This window comes from Arvicanthis niloticus, chromosome 21, assembly GCF_011762505.2.
Source record: "Arvicanthis niloticus isolate mArvNil1 chromosome 21, mArvNil1.pat.X, whole genome shotgun sequence".
In the NCBI taxonomy this organism is placed as follows: domain Eukaryota; kingdom Metazoa; phylum Chordata; class Mammalia; order Rodentia; family Muridae; genus Arvicanthis; species Arvicanthis niloticus.
The window spans coordinates 1,959,692-1,982,557 of NC_047678.1; the positions used below are offsets into that span (position 1 = coordinate 1,959,692).

At 36.9% G+C, this 22,866-nt stretch overlaps 1 protein-coding gene across 4 annotated transcripts in view; it reads left to right on the forward strand.

Annotated features, from left to right (window-relative positions):
* Nucleotides 1–22,866, forward strand: part of Senp6 (SUMO specific peptidase 6) — an 82,924-nt gene that overhangs the window by 54,660 nt on the left and 5,398 nt on the right. For 3 of the 4 annotated variants that reach the window (XM_034483855.2, XM_076917308.1, XM_076917310.1), the window contains 9 exons: nt 3,282–3,446; nt 5,348–5,381; nt 5,671–5,865; nt 7,850–8,076; nt 9,790–9,899; nt 9,981–10,097; nt 14,580–14,699; nt 16,174–16,266; nt 19,860–20,284. In XM_034483855.2, the coding sequence (XP_034339746.1) occupies nt 3,282–3,446; nt 5,348–5,381; nt 5,671–5,865; nt 7,850–8,076; nt 9,790–9,899; nt 9,981–10,097; nt 14,580–14,699; nt 16,174–16,266; nt 19,860–20,284 (1,486 nt within the window). The remainder of the gene's footprint in view (nt 1–3,281; nt 3,447–5,347; nt 5,382–5,670; nt 5,866–7,849; nt 8,077–9,789; nt 9,900–9,980; nt 10,098–14,579; nt 14,700–16,173; nt 16,267–19,859; nt 20,285–22,866) is intronic. The other variant, XM_076917309.1, reaches the window with a different exon arrangement.

The window sequence follows — 22,866 nt, forward strand, 5'->3', positions numbered from 1 at the left end:
TTACCCAATCCAAGACCCCCAAGGTCCCAGTGAGACCACTGGCACATGCTGGCATACAGGTGCTTGCACAAGCATACAAGCATTGAAAATGAATCAAGTTCAGAAAAGGTGGTAATGACTATGAAATGAATTGCTCCTTGTTAACTGTACTGATTGCCAAAATGATTTTTAACTGTGGTAGTGCTCCAGTGGTGTTTGCAAAGATGGAATGTTAGGGTTCTAAATTGGTATACCTTCATTGGAGGACAGCTGAGCAATAATTGCACATGGGACCCAGACTCGGCTTCAGAAATGTTTATTGGAGATAGTTTATTATGGAGTCAGACTGAAACATGAATCATAGAGGAGTTTAGTTAAATGACTCGGACTTTCATGGAATAGGAGTATTCAGGTTTTTGATGGGACACTGACCAGAAGGGTTCTGTTTCCCATTCCTCTGATGCTCTGTAGCAGCTTGTAGATCTTTCAGACACCTTCCTTTTAGGATTCTACCGGGGCCAACACTTAAGTTATTTTTGATTAGTGAGCAGAATAGCTCTCATGAAAAACTGACTGTAAAGCTGAAAAACCAAACCAAGTCAAAACAAACATGTCTAAGATGTTTTTTAAAAGTCTTTGATGTATTCTATTAATAATTTAGGAAAACAGTCATGATAAACAGTTTCTTAACCTGAAAAAGCGATGTATAAATCCATAGCTATATGGTGTGGCGTGTGTTTTCCTAGAGGAGTCTGGAGGTAGCAGGTCTCTTGTTTCCAGCCCTGTCTGCCCTCAAACACTGAATAGTTCAGGTTGGCCTTAAGGTCAGCCTCCCCAGTGCTGAGGTTACAGAAGTGGAAGAAGCCTGGCTCAGGCTTGTTCCATTAAGGTAATTGTCTCTAATTCTGTCCAGAATGTTGCCAACGATAGGATTCCATGCTTTTACATCTCTGAGAACTATTTTGGTGTGTCTATGTACCGTGTTTTTATTTCTTCCATCAGTTGCTGTGCACTTAAGGTTTTTGTCTTATTTATTGTGAATAGTAGTGTAATGAACATGGGTGTGCAGACTGGTTTCATATACTTTGAATAGTAGCAGTTATATTGTCATATTTTAATTTTTGGAAAAATCTCTTCTGAGACACCTCACTGTGGTTTTGATTTGCACTTCCCTTGTAATTAGTGGTGCTAATCCTATTTTTCCTATACCTGTTAACTATTTGTGTGTCTTCTTTTGTGAACTGTCTATTTAAGTGTAATGCCCCTGTTTCTGTTGATTTATTAATTTATTTTGAGATATAAAATGTCATTTAGCTCAGGCTGGCCTTGAACTTCCTATGTGTAGCAGGACCGGCAGGGCTACCTCTATGTAAATGCCAGGGGCTGAGCAGCCACAAAAGCATCTCCTGCAGGAGGACTAATTGAGGACTGCCTGAGAGACCAAGGATTGCTGGTGCAACAATGCCAGCCAATCAGGAACTGCTGTTTAGAAGGGATGCTTTCTTGGGACCAATGGGGCTCAAGTGGTGGGTATTAAAGAAGCTTTTCAGCAGTGTTCAGATGAGCTTGCTGTGGTGTTTCTCACCTGCTCCAGAGTCTGTGCCATTGACTCTGTACCACCTCACCTCCAACCTCCAAGGGCAGGTAGGGTCAGGCAGCAAGTAGTCCAACACACAGACACTGATGTAGCTAGAGATGTTTTTCCTGCCTACTTTTTCCCAGTGCTGAGATGCTAGGCATGAACTTGAGTGCCAGCTTAATTAATGTATTCTAGTTATTAAACTTTGTTAGGTATACAGTTGACAATTTTCTCATATCTTTTAGGATTTGTGTGTGTGTGTGCGCGCGCGCGTGCTTGCTTGCTTGCTTGCTTGCTTTCGCTATCTTGTGTGAAAAGTCCATTGCTATTCTATCATTTGGAAGTCTCTGCTTTGTATTTGTTTGCACATTTTATAGAATTTAGATTGTAAATGTCTTTAATCCAGTTAGAGATAATTTTTACATATAGTCAGCAATCAGGGTCTTTTCAGTATTTTAAAATATTTAAAAAAAATTTTTTGTGTGTGTGGGTGTTTTGCCTCCATGTGTATCTATGCATCACTGGCTGCCAATGCCCACAGAGGTTAGAACTGGAGCTGGGATGGGGCTTATAGATGACCGTGAGCCACCATGTAGACGAACTGAATTCAGGTCATCTGAAAGAGCAGCAAGTGCTCTGAACCTAAGAACCCTCTCTCCAGTCCTATTCGTATACAGTGCTTGTTGATACTGCATTTTTCTGCATCATTTATGGAAAAGGACTATCTTTCCTCTAGTGTATAGTCTTAGCACTTCATCCAAAATATGTTACCCTGTAGCAGGCCACTTCGCAGGCTGAGGTGAGATGACCAGTATTAGAGACTACAGCCGATTAGGGCATTAGAGACTACACAAAGATCCAGCTACAAAAAAACAAAAAACAACAACAAAAAAAAACCACAACAAAAACAAGGGCTGAAATAACATCTTCATTGCTGAAGGCTAAAACGCAGACTTCCAAGGACCAGAATACAGTATCCAGAGCCCACAGTGATGAAAACATCTCTCAGGCTATCCTGCCCTCCCCTCCAGTAGTGTACATGCATGTACACACTCATTGACTAAACAAAACATAAAATTATTTGCCTGTAGAAGCCTGAATTTACTTCCAGGTTTTTTATTCCGTTGCATTGGTCTGTGTTCTGTCAGCTGGCCTTTTGGTCAGTATTTACTGTGCTACCATGCTCTTTTAATTACTGTGGCTTTGGAGGATATTTTGAAGTTAGATGATAGTTTTGTTGTTTTTTCTTAGACAGGGTTTCTCTGTGTACCCCTGGCTTTCCTGGAACTCTGTAGAACAGGCTAACCTTGTACCCCTGAAATCCTCTTGTCTCTGCTTTCTGAGTGCTGAGAGTAAAGGTGCATGTTACCACTGCCTAGCAAATAGAGACATTCTTAGCCCTCAGCACTTTTTCATTTTAGCAAACAGAAGCTTGAGGAAGTTACTAATTTTTTGCAAAATCATTCGTTGGTATTTTTGGCTGTTATTTGAACATAGCCAGTATATTTTGTGAGTTTTATTTCTGACCTTGAATTTCAAGTCATAACTTGAGAATCTACTTTATATAAAAACCAGTTTCTATTTTCTCTTACTCTAAGGTGGGACAATCAGTCCATGCAGTGACAGTTCTCATTTTGGGTCTTCTTGCATGTGTGTTTAGTTTCCAGGCTTGTTACAGTTCCTTACTATGGGAAATTGTTTTTGTTTTATTTGTTTTTTTCAGCTTGGTAATTCCATCAGCACACCTCTGAAACGTCGTAAAGTAAACACTCATGGAACTTTAATTCACACTATGTCTTTAAGCTGCCAAACCTTTGACAGTGTCATTTTAAACTGCCGAAGTATAAGAGTTGGAACACTCTTCCGACTGTTGGTAGAGCCTGTAATTGTAAGTATGTTCTTAAACTGTTGTTGTACTGGTAACAAGAATCAGATGCCACTGACATGGTTAATCAGTATGTTTAAAGTTTGCTCAATTATATTATTGAAGTTTATATTTAAAATCTCAGATTGCTTTAAGAGTATATAAATAATAACCCATTAAAAATTGATGGCTATGTAGATAGAACATAAATTCAAAGTGGTATTAGAGTTAGTGTAGGAAATGTGTGTGACTCTCATACTTAGAATTAAGTTCTGTCTTTTGGTATTTTCCTATACAGTTTGGGTACACCTTGTCCAAAAGTTAGAAATTCTCTGAAGTCTGAAACTTTAGTACTGACAGGAACTTAAACAGGAAGTTTTGTATTGTTGGATAGGGTGATAGATATTTTGAGCCAGATATGCTGGTGCATGCTACAAGCCATTTTCTAGTTTGATGGCACCAGGATCACCAGGAATTTGGGTGTGGTGGTATGGTCACAACCAAGCAAACAAACCAAACCAACTTGGATAGTAAATGAGAGGCATATTCCTCCCCCCACCACCACCACCACCAAAAAAAAAAAAAAAAAAAAGTTGAGCGTTAGGGGCGGAGCTCAGTGATAGACTCAGACTTAGTCTCAAAACCCTGTATTTAGTCCTCAGTGTTGGTTGGGAGAAGAAAGTAATGTTTTAGATTTTGGAGGATTTGAATTTTTTATTTTTAGATCAGGGATTTTTAACCACTGAAGTCTAAGAAAATATCCTGCATGAATGTTTGTAAAATATGAACCTCCTTTGGTCCCCAACATTTTAGAATTTTGATTAAGGAACATGTGGTCTGTGTTTGCTTCTCAAGTATCTGTTTACTGTTGTTAACATATCTTATTTTTCAATGCCTATCAAAACATTTGCCTTTTCTTTTGAGTCTCTTCTCTAGCATTCAAGATAATTTGATTCAGGTTTATTAATTAGACTTAATGTTAATTGAATAATGTTAATTGAAATGATTAGACAAACCATTTTACAACCAACAATAATGATTCAGGAAAAGAATGTCTGGGGGCTAAAACCACTGGGTAAATGATATCCACTGACTTTATCTTTGCTCGGATTATTTAGTTATAAATGGACAAGTATGGAAGAGAGCAAAAGCCTAGCAGTCAGTCACTCCCGAGGCAGGTGATGAGTAACATGAGCAGTGACAGCCTGGCACTCGCAGGACTTGCTGCTACTTTTCCTGAAACTGTATGGATTGGATCTGGAGACGAGGAAACCCCTCTAGAAGATTGCTTGGTGTATACAACTTAGATCTCATAAAAGCCATGTCCTGAAGAATAGAGAGGCAAGTTTGTAGTATAGACACAGTGTATGCTATGTAATATTGACAGAGTAATGGCTGAGGGAAAGTTAAAACAAGGATTGTTGGAAATTCAAGTATAAACTATATATTGAAGAAGTTAAACTTGATTTGCTGATGATGTTTTAGTTGTGTAGGAAAATGTGCTTGTATTTACAATGTAGGATTGAAGGATGGAGTAATGACTGCTGCCTGCTTTGTGGCTTTTTTTTTTTTTAGTAAAAATATGATTTATAAATAGCAATATGGTAGATATATGAAAATATTAATAATAATTATTATTAACAACTTAATTATAATAATTATTATTAGTCCAGGAAATGAGTGAGTGTTCAGGTAGGTGTTCGTTGTAATATTCAAGTTCAAAATAGCAGAGGTTTTTAGGTTTTTTTGGGGGGGGGGTTGTTTGTTTTGAGGGTGGCTATTTCATTTTAGATGTAAGCACATGGTATATGACTCAGTTTTTCTGCCCTTTGTATACTTATAGACCATATATACCATTGAAAATATATAGAACAAAAATATCAATAAGTCTGTCATTAATACTAATTTATCTTTTGTTTTTAAAGTTTTCTCTAGAGTCAATCAAGATACATCTAGATGGTAAGCTATTCTTTATCTGTTCATGCACTAAAGTTTATACTGATCTATTTTTATAGTAATAAATATTTAATACATTTTATAAAGGGCTTCATGTAATTTCATTTTGCAGTGCAACTAAGCCTAATATTTTAGTCTCCTTTTTATTTGGAAAAATTGTTTTATAAATGCAGTTCTTAAGAATAGTATAGAGTATAGTAAATTATTAATTTTAAGCTTGTATTTCCTCCATTTTTGATTTGTCACCTTAAAAATTTGCTCCATTTTTTTGTTTTTCTCTGTTTCCCTCTAGGACCAGAAAGAGATTCTGTAGATATTATTTTAAATACCTCTGATTTAACTAAATGTGAATGGTGTAATGTCCGGAAATTACCAGTAGTATTTCTCCAGGCAATACCAACAGTTTATCAGAAGCTTAGCATGCAGCTACAGATGAGTAAAGAAGATAAAATTTGGAATGATTGTAAAGGAATAAACAGGATAACGAGTAAGTTTTGTAGACAAATCACAGTTAACATAGGTCTGCTGAGTAGTGGAATAGGAGTGTTGTAGAAAGTGTATCAGTACATCATGAGAAGTTGAAATAATGATTTTTAGGACAGTCACTTCATTTGGTAGGAATGTAATTTCCTTACTGTGAATGGGTACACCAGACTCCTAGGAAAGGCAATAGAAAGTAGAAGGGTGGAAGATAAAACCTGCATTTGCCCAATTAGAAAGGTTGCAAATTGAGTTAAAACTCCAAGGATCTGAAGTCTATAACACTTAAGTAAAATGAATTTAACTGATGTGACTGCTGAGTTAAGTTTGCCTGAGGAGCTCAAACTAGAAAAATTTGAAGGATATAGAAGAAGAGGTCTTTATTCCTTAAGTAGGTGTAGTTCTTCACTTTGTGCTATAACAGCACAGCTGTTTATATACTAATATGTGTGTGTGTATTATATATATTAGTATATATATATTAGTATATAGTATATATATTAGCATGTAGCATATATACTAATATATATTTATTTATATGTATATTATAAATGGGGGCTGGGGAGATGGTTCGATGATCAAGATCACATACTGCTCTTGCAGAGGATATGGGTTTGTTTTCAGCACCCACATACAGCTCTCGATTATCTGTAGCTTCAGTTCTATAAGTGTAATACTCTTCTGGTCCCTCTATAGGCGCCAGGCACACAGACCTGCACAGACATACATGAAGGCAAACACAAACAATAAATATAATTTATGCCGGGCAGTGGTGGCGCACGCCTTTAATCCCAGCACTTGGGAGGCAGAGGCAGGCGGATTTCTGAGTTCAAGGCCAGCCTGGTCTACAGAGTGAGTTCCAGGACAGCCAGGGCTACACAGAGAAACCTTGTCTCGAAAAACAAAGAAAGCAAAAAAAACAAAAAAAAAAAATTATAAAAAATACATGTTAGCATTAATTGCAGCTGCAGCTTAGTGTTGAGTAGATGGCAATGTAGCTGTAAAAATTCACACATTAGTAAACATTGCAGGTCTATTACGTGGAGATAATACTATGTGCTTGGCTTTTTCCTAACCATCCTTGGCAGAAATACTAATTGATATATTTTAAGATTATGATTTAGTTTTGATCCTTTTGGCATGGTGGTTCTGAACCATTCCTAGTGCTGCAACCCTTATGTTATGGTGACCCCCAACCATTATTGTTGCTACTTCATGACTCTAATTTTGCTAGTGTTGTAAATCATAATGTAATATCTGATATGCAGGATATCTTATATGTAACCCCTGTGGAGGTTTGGACCATAGGTTGAGAGCCATGTTTTAGAAGTAGGTTGTTTTTGTTTTTTAATAGCTTTGTTAATGAACTAATTTAGATCTGGTTCCTTTGGTAACATTTCTGGGTAATACTACCCATTTCTAGTATTCTGAGTTCCTGTGTACCAAATACTGTTATGGATATATATTCCTGAACTTGTAATCGTCCAGGGAATAATTGGTTGGTACTCTTACCTGTCTGTGCAAATGTGTGAGCATGTGTGTCTGTATCTGCGTACGCAGATACATACGTATACATACGTATGCAGATGCATACGCAGATACAGACACCAGAGGTAGTCAGCTTCAGGTATTGTCCAGTTTTTTGAGACAGGATCTTTTACTGCTCAAGTTTTAACATGTAAGCTAGCTTGCCGGTATGCAAATCAGCAATCTGCCTGTCTCCATCTCTTTTTATGTGGATTTTGAAAATCAAACTGAGATTCTTTCTCATGCTTTGGGGGCAAACATTTTACTGACTGAATTATCTCTCCAACCTTCTTTTGGCATTTTTTTTTAAAAGAGCGTTTCAGTATTCATTGATAATCCTCCTGCCCTCACTTTACAAGCGCTAGAATTAAAGGCACAAGTCACCAGACCCGTCACTTATTGGTATGTTTTTAAATTGTCTACTTAATCTGCTCAGTCTCTTAGCTATATTTATTTCTTTTCAGGTTTAGAAGAACAGTACATTATTTTAATTTTTCAAACAGGCCTTGATCATCAGGCAGAAGTGGTCTTTGAAAGTATCATTACTGACATTGGTATAAAGAATAATGTTTCCAACTTTTTTGCAAAAATTCCTTTTGAAGAAGCCAATAGCAGACTTGTTGCCTGTACAAGAAGCTATGAAGAGAGCATCAAAGGAAACTGTGTGCAAAAAGAGAACAAAGTGAAAACTGTAATTATATGTTAAAATCTTACCATAATTTTAATAGTTGTGCAATTTTGTTTGTTTTTTGTAAGGGATCAAAACCCTGTTATCTGGGGATCAAAACCCGGGCTTTTACATGTTAGGTTTACCTCGTTGTGAGCCATATCTTCAATAATAATGAGTAATTTTAAAATGAAATGTTTAAATACTGCTCATTTTAATGTTAGACTTCAGAAATACATTTTAAAATTAAAGAAATTTAAATGTTAAAACATGTTTTGTGTCTCGTTTAGTTCCCTTTCACACTTTGTAATGTTCTTTTTCTCCCATCACTGTCTTCACACGGCATTCAGTGCTCACTCAAATAGATTGTTACCCTGTGTCCTAGAGCTGAAGTTTAGGTGCCCTGTGCATAGTCACCTTTGTTTTAATATAGTTGACAATATTGGAAGTAAAGAATATACTTTGGCTTTGTCAAAATCTGCATGCAGTTATATAGAAATGCCTCAAAGTTAGGTAACTCTCAAACTCTGTGGTCACAGGAGCACTGTACCATTTGAATAGCAATTCAGTTTTGTTAGTTTTGAGATTTGCTTAGTTTATTTGAAATAAGTCTTTCAACCTGGCTACAAACTTAAATGTGGATGGCTCAAGGCATAATTCGATAGGTTTTGTTTGTTTGTTCCGGGTCTTGTTCATTAACTGATGGCAGTTAATTAACTGGCAGTTCTATCTGCATTTCTGAGGCTCTGGAATTACGTTTGTGTCTCCCACACTCAACTAAAAACTGCTTTTGTTCATTTGTTTTAGTTTCTTTTTGTTTTTATAGTTATTTTTAAGATGATTCCTACTCTGTAGCTCTGTATAACTTAGGTCTTAATATAGACTAGGCTAGCCTAAAATTTTGTAATCTGCCTACTTCCTACCCCCACTTCAAGGCTAGGATTAAAGGCGTGTATCAGCAGCCTGGCAAAGTCTTTCTTGCCCCTTTAATGCTCCTGGGCAGTTACTCTGTATCTCCAGTGAGCTGTCTATCCAGCCCCAGACAGTCGTGATAGATGAACTAGACCTCATACGTGTGGTGGGAGGTGGGGAGGAGGAAGAAAGGGAATCCTTGCTCTTTTGCAGAGATTTTAAAAAAGCAAGTGCAATGGATTCGGGTTTTCCTGTAGTAAGTGTTTAGCTCACTGATCTATGTGTTCTTTGCATCTGTGCCCCAACTCCCACGAACTGCCTAGCCTTTCCACTAAGTTAGGTTTCCACTGCTATCAGAAAACAAACAAACAAACAAAAAAACCCAACTTTGGAGTTTGTTTTATTTTAGCAGTTCTTCAAATCTTACCAGTATGATTCGGTATGAACAGTAGACATAAGAAACTAGAAAACCTATTATAATATCTTGTCAGGAAGCTACTAGTGAAACTAGCCCATTTCTAGCTTTTTGTTGTTTTGTATATTTAAACATTGTTTATACTTTTCTAGATTGCTCTTTTCAGGCTTGCTTTGTTTGTTTGTGTTTGTTTGTTTTTGAGGCAGGATCTTGCTGTGTAGCCCTTGCTACCCTCAAACTCACTTTGGAAACCAGGCTGTCTGAAGCTTCCAGTGAGCCTGCCCACATTTCCTGAGTGCTTAGGTTATAGGTGTACATTTTTCATTGAAAGGCTTCTGCCTTGTACTTGCTCTTTTTATTAAAGAAATTTCCCAGTTAACTTCACAAATTGGTTGTTTTTTTTCTGCCAGGTGTCCTTTGAATCTAAAATACAACTTAGAAGCAAACAAGAGTTGCAGTTTTTTGATGATGAAGAGGAAGCTGGAGAGAGCCACACAATCTTCATTGGCCCTGTGGAAAAGTGAGGAGATTCCTTTATGTCTTTAGTGCTTAACAATGTCTGTTTCTGTACTACGTAATTCTTCTTTTTCCTTTATTATAGATTGATAGTCTATCCACCACCTCCAGCTAAGGGAGGCATTTCTGTTACTAATGAGGACCTGCACTGTCTAAGTGAAGGAGAATTTTTAAATGATGTCATTATCGACTTTTATTTGAAGTAAGTTAACTTGAGGTATTAGTAAACCTGACATTCTGCCATTGCATATCTTTTTAAATCTTTGCTTTCTAAAATCAGACTTTAGATTAGTTTTTGTCGCTGCCATATACTGTGACACTTGAAAAGAGTAATCTTCTACTCAAGTATTCTCTCTCAAATTTTGTTTCATCATTTTTAAAATGAGAATAAGCTCTTCCAGAGGTCCTGAGTTCAATTCCCAGCAACCACATGGTAGCTCACAACCATTTGTAATGGGACCCAATGCCTTCTTCTTGTGTGTCTGAAGAGAGCAACGGTGTATTCATATACATAAATAATTAAATCTTTTTAAATGAGAATAGAGGGTTGTGAGAGTTGAATGAGGTACTACATGTGAGACAGTCAGGAAGTGCCAGCACAGTTGTCATAAACACTAACGTGGTATGTGTTCACTGGTATGTGTAGTGAAAGGGCACATACATGAAACAAAATTAAACTCAGCCTCCTTATATTTAGGCTGGTGTTTTCTAGTTCCTAGATATTTCAGCACATCTCTTAACTCAAAGCATGATGGTTGAAACCTGAAAATTTGACTTAATAGCCCAGTAGTAGAATTCACTTAACACTTTGAGGGGAAAAGGCTTGTAACTTCTACTCCAGGGATCTAATATTCATTTCTGGCTTCCAATGGCATCAGCCCTGACATGCACACAAAACATAAAATCTGAGTAACATATTTCTAGTGTTGTTTTGAATGGCATTATACCTCAGTTTGGCTTGGATAAGAATACTTGACAAACATGTATGAAGCTTTTATGCCTAATTGTTCTATAAAATTATTAGAAAAGATTGTTAAAATCTCTAGCTTGCTGTTTTTATTTATTTAAGATTTGTTTATGTATATGAATACACTGTAGCTATCTTCATACACACACACACACACACACACACACACACACACACACACACACACACACACACACACACACACACACACACACTAGAAGAGGGTATCAGATCCCATTACAGATGGTTATGAGCTACCACGTGGTTGCTGGGAGTTGAACCCAGGACTTTTGGAAGTACAGTCAGTGCTTCAAACCACTGAGCCATCGCTCCAGCTCCCCTAGCTTGCTGCTTTTAAAGCCTCCTGTATTTTGAAGTCATATTAGTAGGAAAATGTGCTTTTGTACCTTGGAGAATTAACTCTTTATCATTAGGTCAGTATGTAATATTTTGGAGTTACTACTACTGCTGCTGCTGCTGCTGCTACTACTACTACTTCTTTGCGACAGAATCTCACATATCCCATGCTAGCCTCAGTCTTAACTGTGTAGCTGAGGATGACCTGGACTTGTTGTCTTCTTGCTGGCTGAGATTGCAGGCATGTATAGCTAGGAGCTGAAAACTTGCTTATATGGTGTTTGGAGAGTAAACTTAGGACTTTATACATGTTAAGAAAGCACTCTGCCAACCAACTTACCCCTGCTATTTCTATTGTTTGTATTTCGTATTGAAACAATCTTAATTTTTTATATCATACTAAAATATTTATAATTTGTAATCCTGACTTTATTCAGGACTCATATTTATAGTTAAGTTTCCAATTAAATTATATATAATAAAATACATCATACTTTAAAATTTTTATTTATGTCTCATGGTATTTTTAGAAGTGAAATAAAAGGATAGTTCTGATTGTTCTGTGAAAGTTTTTTTTGTTTGTTTGTTTGTTTTAGGATTTAATTTTATTTTTATTTGTGTGTGTGCAGACAGTTATGTGCTCAGGTACTTATCAAAGCCAGAAGAGTATCCCAGATCTTCTAGAGCTGGAGTTATGGGGCCTTGTGAACTACCCAAGTACTTGATTGGTCCTTTGGTGGAAGAGCGGAAAATACTTTCAATTGCTGATCTCTCTCCAACCTCTTGTTTTACTTGTTTGAGAAAGGATTTGGGGGCTGGGGAGATGGTTCTGTGGGTAAGGGTGCTTGCTCTGTAAGCAAGAGATCTCAGCTTGAATGCTCAGGTCTTCTGTACAAGGCACATCTGCCTTCATTGTCTGTGCCCCCAGCACCAGGAGAAGGGTGAGCAGAAACAAACAGATACACAAATCTTGCTGGCTAGCCATCAAGGCCATAAGAGAGTTATAGGGGAGGATTAATGTCTTTTAAAGCCACGGATTTGGGGGCTGGAAAGATGGCTTAGCAGTTAAGACCACATGCTATTTTTGCAGAAGACCCAGGTTCACTTTCTAGCACCCACATGGTGGCTTACAACTGCCTTTGACTCTAGCTCAAGGGGTTCCAGCACCCTCTTCTGGCCTCTGGGGCCCCAGGCACACACATAGTACACAAATAGGTAAAATACACATATACATAAAATAAAAATAAATCTTTTAAAAAATATATAGATCTATCTATATATACATACATATATATATATATATATATATATATATATATATAATGGAATTTTTGTTTGCTTTTTATTTATTGAGTAGCTGGGGTTTTGTGGGAGCATTTTTCTTCTACTGGGCATCAAACTCAGGTTGTCAGGCTCCATTCATGCCTTTATTTCCTGAGCCATGTTGATAGCTCAGAAGAGGTTGCCTGCATATGCATGTGCGCGTGCATGCACGCGAGCAAGCGTGCATGCATGCGTGTAATGTTCTCTCTTGTATTTTGGAGACAGGAAGGCCTTGCAATGTCTGTCAAGCTAGTTTCTAATTCACAGAATTCCTCCTGTTTCAGCTCTTCCAAATGCTGGGATTACAAGTAGGGACTATCATACCTGGCTTTTCAGCTTTCTTTACCCACAAATACCTTATCCTCACCCCTTTTGAATTGTACCTTTATTTATTTAATTCAAATTTTGGAATATTTGTAAGTCTCACTCTGTAGTGTAGCTTACCTGGCATTGAACTTGGACTATAGCCTAAACAACCCCAGAAATTTCTATTTTCCTGTCTCCTCTCGAGCATGAAAGAATGTAATCACGAACAATGCCCAACTCAGTTAAGTTTTCAAAAGTAGCTTTTGGCCAGCAAGAGCAGTATGGTTTTCCTTTTAGGTATAGGTCCAGTCTTCTAACTAGTCTACTATGTATTCTGTTAGGAATATTATTACAAAAATCAATAACTGATTCAAATGTTGAGGGGATAATCTTTTATTTTATAATGCCTTTCGCAGGGCCCCCTCAGCTGCCTCAATATAAGAATTCTTTTAGGTTGTATCCTTTTTATTAAAGCTTGTGCTGTGGGCCAGAGAGAGAGCTCAGCAGGTGATAGTGCACCGTGCCAACCTGCTGACCTGACTTTGATCCCCAAATCAAAGCCACAGTGGGAAGAAAGCGCAGACTCAGCAAAGTTGTCTCCACATACATGGTTTGGCATGTGTGTTGCTACCCTCCAGACACATCATCATCATAATCACCATCATAATAATAATAGTGGAATCATCATCATAATAATAATAGTAGCTTTTTTTTTTTAAAAAAAAAAAGTGAGCTTTGAAATTATCCAATGGTATAAAGTAAAAGGAGAACAGAGCTAACTATTTTGTATTTCTGTGTAAGATTTCACAAGACTTTCATACTATCTTATCAAAAGAATATGGCCATAAACCTGATTCACCTAACTTCAGTGACAATTTGAAACATAATTAAATTTATTAAATTTTAATTTCCCTTTGCAATATAAGGGATCATGGATGTTTGTTTATATAAGTCTCTAGCACAGTCGCAAGAAAAACAAGAATGCTTACGTTAAAAGGTTTATTCACTGTACGACCCAGTATCAGCCAGGGGTACTTTCTTCCCAGTACCCCTCATGCAAGTCTGCTTCCCATTCCGCCTCTTCTTTCCTTTTGATCCCCATTCCACCTCTTCTTTCCTTTTGAGAAGGGGAAGCCCCTCTCTTGTGGGTCCTTAAATTTTTATTTCATGTGTTTGAGTGTTTGCATGCAATTTTGTGAACCATATGCATACTGGGAGCTAGAGCCACAGATGGCTGTGTGCTCTGGCCACCAAACCCAGGTCTTGGCAGAGCAGCACATGCTCTTACTACTGAACTATCTCTTCAGCCCCAAGACTAGCTTCTTATTCTGCTTAATATTCTTGAAATTCTTCTTCGTTTTCCTGTTTATGGCAGCAGTTTCTTCTGCTGAGTATCATATATTTTATTTTGCATTCATTAGTAAATTAACATTTCTGCCAATTTTTTAGCTTTCAATAATGCTTCTATGAATGTTTCTATAAAATATTCCTGTATACTTTTTTTTCTAACTTAGAGTTTGTTTTAAAACATATCTTTCAAGTCATAGTTTTAATTCTAAAAAAGACCTCTTTAAATTGTCTAAAATATTTTGGTGACTAATACATCTAGTATATTAAGTAAACTTCATTTCTTAGACAGTGATTATGGTGACCAAATAAATGGTTATTTGTATATCTAGTGAACTGTGATCTATTATATGATAATTGGGTTTTTTTTTTTCCTTAAAATAGATACTTGGTGCTTGAAAAACTGAAGAAAGAAGAAGCTGACCGAATTCATATATTCAGTTCTTTTTTCTATAAACGCCTTAATCAGAGAGAGAGGAGAAATTCTGAGACAACTAATCTTTCGTAAGTCAGATTCTTAACAGTTTCTCTAGTACATTATGCCTTAGTACCCATGGGTATTAGTTCACCATCTCACATGAGATATCAAGATGTTCATGTCCTATGGGTGAAATGCTGTAGTATTGCATTTGACCTGTATATATTCTCTCACATTATTTCTAGCTTACTTGTAATGTGGTGTAAATATTAGATATCTATGAAGCTGTGTTCTTCAGTGGGCGATGACAAGAAGAAGGATGTGTCTGTCCGTGTCTTATGACTAGACATTTCCTCAAAATATTTTCTCAGTATTTGAATTCATGGATGCAAAATGAATGGCCTATGATGATAATTAAAAACAAAGTCCAACAAAAGCCCCACAGATCTCTGTGTTTACATTCTTGTTTCTTGACTCTTCCACAAGGAACAGCACACAGCTCAGGTTCATTTATTCTTTACGGATGGAGATAGATACTAAAACTAAAGATGTGCGCTACCACTGCCTGACACTTAATTTGTTCCTTTAATAAGCTCTAGGATGATTGTTTGCAGACAAGTTATGGAAATTCTAATCTTCTATCATACCTGAATTCTTTACAGTTCCTCTCTATATAATGCTGGCATTCAGATCTTACTCTTGCCTTCAGTTGATCAAAAGATTCAAGAGTTGGCACATCATCTTGTAATAATACTTGATCTGGGGTTGCTATGCCAAATATAAATTATATTTTCTACTATTTAAGAATTTCCTACTTTTTTTTATCATAGACTTGAAATGGATTTTTGACCACAGTTCATAATTTATGGTGTTGCTCTGTTTATTTTCAAATAGTGCATCTTTTACCTGATCCCTTCTTTTAGCTACCAGTAAATCATGCTTTGTTAATTATCTCAGTATAGTTCCTAATAGCAACACTGCACCAGTTAAACAGTAGAGGCAAAAAGAAATTCAGCCAGGGGAAGCACCGAAGCTCCCTTGACTGTTGTGAAATGGATTAAAGACCCCTCCCTGCAGTTCAGTGATGAGGTTTCATGCTTTCCCTTCCTGACTTCATCGAAGATATTCTGTTGATGAGTCTGGAGTGATGGCTCAGTGAAGAGCACTTTACTGTTCTTGCACAGGGCTAGGGTTTGGTTCCCAGCTTGAAATGGCTGCATATATCAATCTGTTCCTCCAGTTCTAGGGTATCCAGTGCCCTCTTCTGGCTTGAGGGTACTAAGCACATGTGTGATGCATATACATAGGGGCAAAACACTCATACATATAAAATTATATATTTAATTATATAATTATATATTATTATATAATTATATAATTATATAATTATATAATTATATAATTATATATTTAATTTTAAGATACCATGTTCTTTCTTCAACTTGTTAAAACATCAGGTGAAACTGTTGGAGGTGTTACAGATGACTCCTCTAATCGTAAGTCACTGCATATAAGACAAACTGTGGTGACTCTGGAAGGTGATTGATCTCTTTCTTACAGGATACAACAAAAACGGCATGGGAGAGTAAAAACGTGGACCCGACATGTAGATATTTTTGAGAAGGATTTTATTTTTGTACCCCTTAATGAAGCGTGAGTAAAATTCTATGTGAATGTGACGATACAGTCTTTAAAACAAAGGACTTGTTTTAAAACATCTTTCTGAAATTTGTTCTAGGTATTAACAATACTGATGAACGTAAACATAGTTTTCTACAGAATCATAAGATACAGAGTTTTACAGAATATATTGGATAGCTTATTCTAGTTTTATTATTGGTCAAGGTACAAGGCAGTCATTTTTAAAAAATGATGCTTGTGTGATGCAAGATCATCTATGGAGATTACCTTGTTTAGTAGCAATCTTCAGTTTAAAATTCACTCCTAGGTCACAGTAAAGGAGAAGGCGGCTGCGTGCATGGTAACTCACCTGAAAGCCGTGCCAGCCACTAGAAACCTGTAAGTGCCTCAGCAGCGATGCTCTGGTGCTTCATTATTGTTCTCCAGCGACGCTGACAGTGCTGACATATCATACAGCTTCATCATGTGATGAAGACTTGAGAATTTGTGTTTCTTTCTTTCTTTGCTTTTATTTTCAAGAACTTATTTGAAAGAATTGGGTCCCAAGATTGTGGTCTTGGGAGAGTCTGAGATAGAGGTAATCTGTGTGAGTAAAAAGTAGCTTTCTTGTTTGGCAAAAGGTTTTTGTTTTCTGGCACACACAGTGTGCTCTGCTTAGACAAATTAAGAAATGCCTTAACTTTGTGCCATTGTCCTCTTCATGATTGGAGTAATTAATGCTGGCTGAAATTAGTGTAGTGCAGGACTGTTTCTATGCAAGCATGTGCTCGTTATCCATTCTTCCTCTTCTGTCTGTAAAGCAAACTCACTTTGTCATATGAGCAAACTCTTTTTCAGATGTTTTAGTCACACAAGGATCACGTCAACATAATAATTTGAGGTTCATTTGAACAAGTATAGTAGAATCCTCTCTTAAAATAGATAATCAGTACTATGTTTTGGGGTTTCAGTAGCAGGCTGCTTGGCTAGTTTTTGGAAGGCCCTCAGTTCTTTTCCCAGCACTACTGTGTGTGTGTGTGTGTGTGTGTGTGTGTGTGTGTGTGTGTGTGTGTGTGTGTGTGTAGAGGGCAGAGCGCATCTCTCTTAAGTCAGAGCATCAGTTATAGCTTTAAAGTACAACTTATTCGAGACTGAATTTTTTATGCATAGTATAATAAAATTAATAAGTTTAAATTTATTCTGCATAAAATAAGGTTTCTTGGAATTTATATAAAGTAACACAAGCCTCTTAAGAGGAAAGAGGAAAGTTGCTTATAAGAAAAGAATAATAAAGGTATTAAGTTGAAATATAATGTAGGTCATATATAGTTTAGGACCACCATGATCACTATGTCAATAGACATCAATATGACATGTGTGGTAGAGAACCAGCAGAGTTGGGAGCTAGTGCAGGATTCTGATAAGTTGATTGAAAACAGTCTGTAAATTTCTAGTCTTATTTTTTTTAAGAGGTTAAAGCCACATTACTAGATAGGCCACCATTGTTGTATCATCTTCTTCATTGTAGTAATAATGTTAATCCTTTTTCTTTTTTTTCTTTTTTTTTTTTTTTTTTTTTGAGATAGGGTCTTCATATGTAGACCTGACTGGCCTGGTGTGTGCGCTGCCGCTCCCCCCTCCCCCCCCACACACACACACACCTTCACCCCCAAACTCCTTGATCCACCTCTGCCTCCTGAGTGCTGGGATTGAAAGTATCCATGACCATAGTCAGCTTGATGGGTTTTTCTTGTTTTGTTTTGTTTTTAAGATTTATTCTTATTTTATATGTATGAGTATTTGCCTGTATTTATGTGCACCATTGGTACCCTTGGAGGTCAGAAGAGGGCACCAGATCCCCTAGAACTGGAATTTAAAATGTCTATAAATTGCCATTGGGTGCTGGGAATTGAACCCTTGGTTCTCAGCCAGAGTAGTATGTGTTCTTAGCCAGTGAACCATCTGTCTATCCTCATGGTGCTGATTTTCTTTAAGCCCTGTATTTTAGAGGTTAGAAGTGATCATACGCCTCGTCTTTGTCCTTAAAGTTAGTAGAAAAAAAAAGGCATTTTGCCTAGTTTTTAAGTGAGGCAACAGGAAATGTGTGATGTGTCATATTGGCATGAATAGAGTTTGGTAGAGCTGTGAAGTCTCACACATTGTGTGAGAACGCTCACCACATTGCATCATATTTCTTTCACAAATAATATTTTTCAAGATTTCATGTAGGCCATGCTGTCCTCAGACTTGATATGTAGCCACAGATGACCTTGAACCTTTGGTCCTGCTTCCTCTCGTGTTAATCCATGCCTGCTTATAGCATCAGTGTTTGAAACAGACTTTTCTACACTTTATCATTTTTTAAAACTGAGGTGGAACTTAGGATTTCCTGTGTTTTACATACTGAAATGAAGACGTTGACATGCTGTTAGTTCTGCTTTATTCTGACCTAAGACCAGTGTATACTAATAACCAATTCTTAGGAATAGGAAAGAAGTATTCATCCATCTGTCCTTTTGATTTGTTTGTGGGTGGTCTTTTTGTTTGGGGTTTGCGGGTTTGTTTTTTGTTACTTTGTTTAATTTTGAGACAGAGCCTCATTTGGTAGCTTTGGCTTGCCTAGAATGTGCTGTATAGACCAGGCTGGTCTCAAACTTACAGAGATCAGCCTACCTCTGCTGCCTTAGTGTATCACCCCACCTTTTTTGATACTTAAAACAAAATCAGTCTTTATGATCTTTGTAATGAACATTTTCAGAAGAAGAAATAATACTGTTCCTAATACTGCCTTAGAAGTCATCTAATACGTAGAAAAAAAAAACAATACAAAATTACTAATGATGTTCAGTTCGGGCTGTAGCTCAATGGTAGGGCACTACCTAACATGCCTGGACTAACATGGCCAAGGCCTTGGGTTTGATCCCTAGCAATGGGAAAAAATGTTTTCTATGTTTTCTGAGCATCTTACTACATGCCAGATACTGTACTCAACCCAGAGGTCCTCTTTCATCCATAGCATGTTCACTGCATACTCTGGTTAGTCAATAAGTTATTAGTGACTGCTAGGCTACACAGCTTTCTTTTTCTAGTGAGCTATACTGTTGATAGCTGTAATACCTGAAGTAGCAGCGTGAACTTGAACTTGATAGCTAGAACTCCTTCCTAATACTTGAGATTTTATAACAATAACTAGATTAGATATGCTGTTTCCATTTAATATTAATGTATTCACATTTCAGCATAGCATAAAATTAAGGATTAGGCATATAGTTTTTAATAATAAGCCTTTCTTTAACAGTCGAAAGAGACATGATAAAAAATTTAAATGGATTCTGTAAATCAAAATATGCAGAAGATTGTTTGCAAGAATGAATTTAATACTCTTATAATAATAATAGGTACTATGATAATAATTAGGTACATAATCCGACAACTCCCCCCAAAATTAGTAGACATTTTAGTATGCTAGCTACTGACAGTAAGCAGATGAGAATAGTTATAAGCAGTATTAAAATTTTAAAAGATAAGTATTCACAAACTTGTGAAAACCATTTCAATTGATAGTTATTGACGACCGTGATGAGCTTTTCCAATGATATGTTCAGTAGTGTTGTTTGTTTTTACAGTGCACATTGGTTTTTGGCTGTTGTTTGTTTCCCTGGTTTGGAAAAACCAAAATATGAACCTAATCCTCATTATCATGAAAATGCAGTCATGCAAAAAACTTCAAGTGCAGAGGACAGTTATGTTTCTTCTGCCAGTGAGATGGATGCTTGTTCACAGAACTCTGCTGCCAAGCCTGTGATCAAGAAGATGCTAAATAGAAAGCATTGCTTAGCTGTGACTGATTCGAGTGCTGCACAGGAAGAAAGTGAGCTTTGCTACCGGAGAAACGCATACGGTGTGAAGTGTAGCATGAAAAAAAAAAATCATGCCGTCAATGAAGATGAAGCAGCAAGTAACGGAGAGTCTGCATGCCAGGACATTTCTGATAGAACTGAAAGTGAGAATGGCCTCCAGGATGAATGCTTCAGTTCTGCACATCATCCAGGTACGTAAAGGAATACAAAGTAGAATTGTTGAGGTTATGTATTTTTCTTGTCAGACTTACAGAGGTAGAATCTACTTATAATAACTTACAATAATATTAACTCATTTTATGGATATTACTTAAGTTTTATTAATGTATTCAGTCATGTAATCAGTATGACAACCAACATTAGGATCATTATTCAGAAAAAAAATCTCCTAGTGTCTCTTGTCTAGCCGATTTTATCTCTTTACTTCTGGAAGCAGAACTAGCATCTCTAGTCTGAAATTGATGGTGCCACTGAAAAATTCTTATGTAACAGGCTGTAGACGTGTTAAAATTGTTATATACTATTACCTTCCAGTGATCTATATAAGATATATGTGTGTCATATACTATTACCTTCCAGTGATCTATATAAGATATATGTGTGTCATATACGATTACCTTCCAGTGATCTATATAAGATATATGTGTGTCATATACGATTACCTTCCAGTGATCTATATAAGATATATGTGTGTCATATACGATTACCTTCCAGTGATCTATATAAGATATACGTGTGTCATATACGATTACCTTCCAGTGATCTATATAAGATATATGTGAAAAGTAATTTTTGTCCTTAAGCTTGAGTTTAATCTTGATTTCACAACTCAAAATTCAAAGGAAAAATAAATCTTAAAATTTATAATTCTGCCCCAAACATATTAAGAGCTTTCTAATCTGGATGTACAAGCTTCACATTTTCCATTTATAAAAGAGCTTGGATTCATTTTATTTCATAGGTAACTTTCTAAATTCAAAATGTACAGCAGTTGTTGTGTTAACACGACAAGTTTATTTAATCTTCTCAGTTTCCAAATTGGTGTATTGAGTTCAAATGGCCAAAGGCAAAAGTAAAACTTTCTCCTTCCAACAAAGTGGGGTCCCTGTTGTCTTTTCCTTCACGTGGTTCTGTAGAAAAGGGGTGCTTCTGTAGTGCCCTTTTAGGTCCCTTCAGCTCTCATCAATTGGCTCCCATGTCTACAATTAGAAACTATTGTTTCTAGCCCCTTAAACAGAAATCTAAAGGTAATGGTCAAAACTCTTTGATATCAAGTGACTTTCCTCCAACCGACAAGTTCTCCATGTGCTGCCTTCAGCATTATCCTAGTCAGGGTTACTATTGCTGGAACCGTACACTATGAACAAAAGCAACTGGCAGAGGAAAGGGTTCGTTTGCCCGGCTTATACAGCCACATCACTGTTGATCATTTGCAGAGTTGGGAACTCAGGCAGAACAGGGACCTGGAGACAGGAGCGATGCAGAAGCCTTGGAGTCCTGCTTACTGCCTTGCTCCTCATGGCTTACTCAGCCTGCTTTACTATAGAACCAGGACCACCAGTCAGGGATTGCCCCACCCACAATGTGCTGGGCCTTCTCACTTTAATGGCTAGTTTTAAATGCTCTACATGCATGCCTGCAGCCCAATTTTAGAAGGCATTTTATTTTTCAGTCAAGCCTTCCTCCTCTCAGATGACTATCACTTGTGTCAAATTGATATAGAGCTAGCCAGTGCAAGCATTATTCAATGTAGATGTACATCAAAACATCTTATTCTACCCTGTAAGTGTTTGCAGGGTGACCTCTCATGTTATTGCTGAGTAGCAAACCCAGGGTCCCCCACTCTACCAATCTCTAACCCCAAGAATGTGTCAATTAAAAAACTTATGTGTTGGGGCTGTAGTGATGGCTCAGGGGTTAAGAGCACTGGTTGCTCTTCCAGAGGTCCTGAGTTCAATTCCCAGCACCCACATGGTGGCTCACAACCATCTATAGTGAGATATGGTGCCCTCTTCTGCCCTGAAGGCATATATGCAGTCCAAATGCTGTATACAAAATAAATAAGTTTTTTTTAAAAGATTTGTGTGTTCCATAGTACTCAATGTAGGTTCTGCCTTGCAGACATTAAACTGTGCATAGACCTGTAAGTTTTTGTGGGATAAGCTAGGCTATAGAAAAAAATTTGAAACAATACAAAATTGAACATAATGAACATATTTTTGGTGTTCTACCAATTTGTATTGGTGAATTAGGAGTTTCACATCTGCATGGTAGTACAAGCTTCTAATCCCATCACTTAGGAAGTAGGGAACAGAAGGATTAGAAATTCATAACAAGTTCAGGGTCAGCCTGGTTTATGTTCATACCATCTCAAAAAACCCTAAACAAGGCAAGGGTATAGGGAAGAGATGCTGCTGAGCTTTGGTAATGATGTTTTGCTATACTAAGCTTTATAAGGTCCTGTACCCATGAGATGAAATGGAAAAGAAAAATAGAACAAGAACAAGATTGGTTGTTAAAAGCCAATCTGATCAAATCTTTGTCTAGGATTTTTTTCCAGTCTAGTTTATTAGGATACAGTTAAACAGAATAGGTAAACAAGCAAGTTTTTAGCCTGTAATTCTTTCAGTGTGAATATTTTAATTCTTAATTAAAAAAATAAACTGAATATTTGTATGAATTCTCCAGAACCTGAATATGTATAATGATTGATTACTTAGGGTTTCAGCAGTAGAAGACAAAAGGCAGGGAAATAGAAGTAGGACAGTCTTAA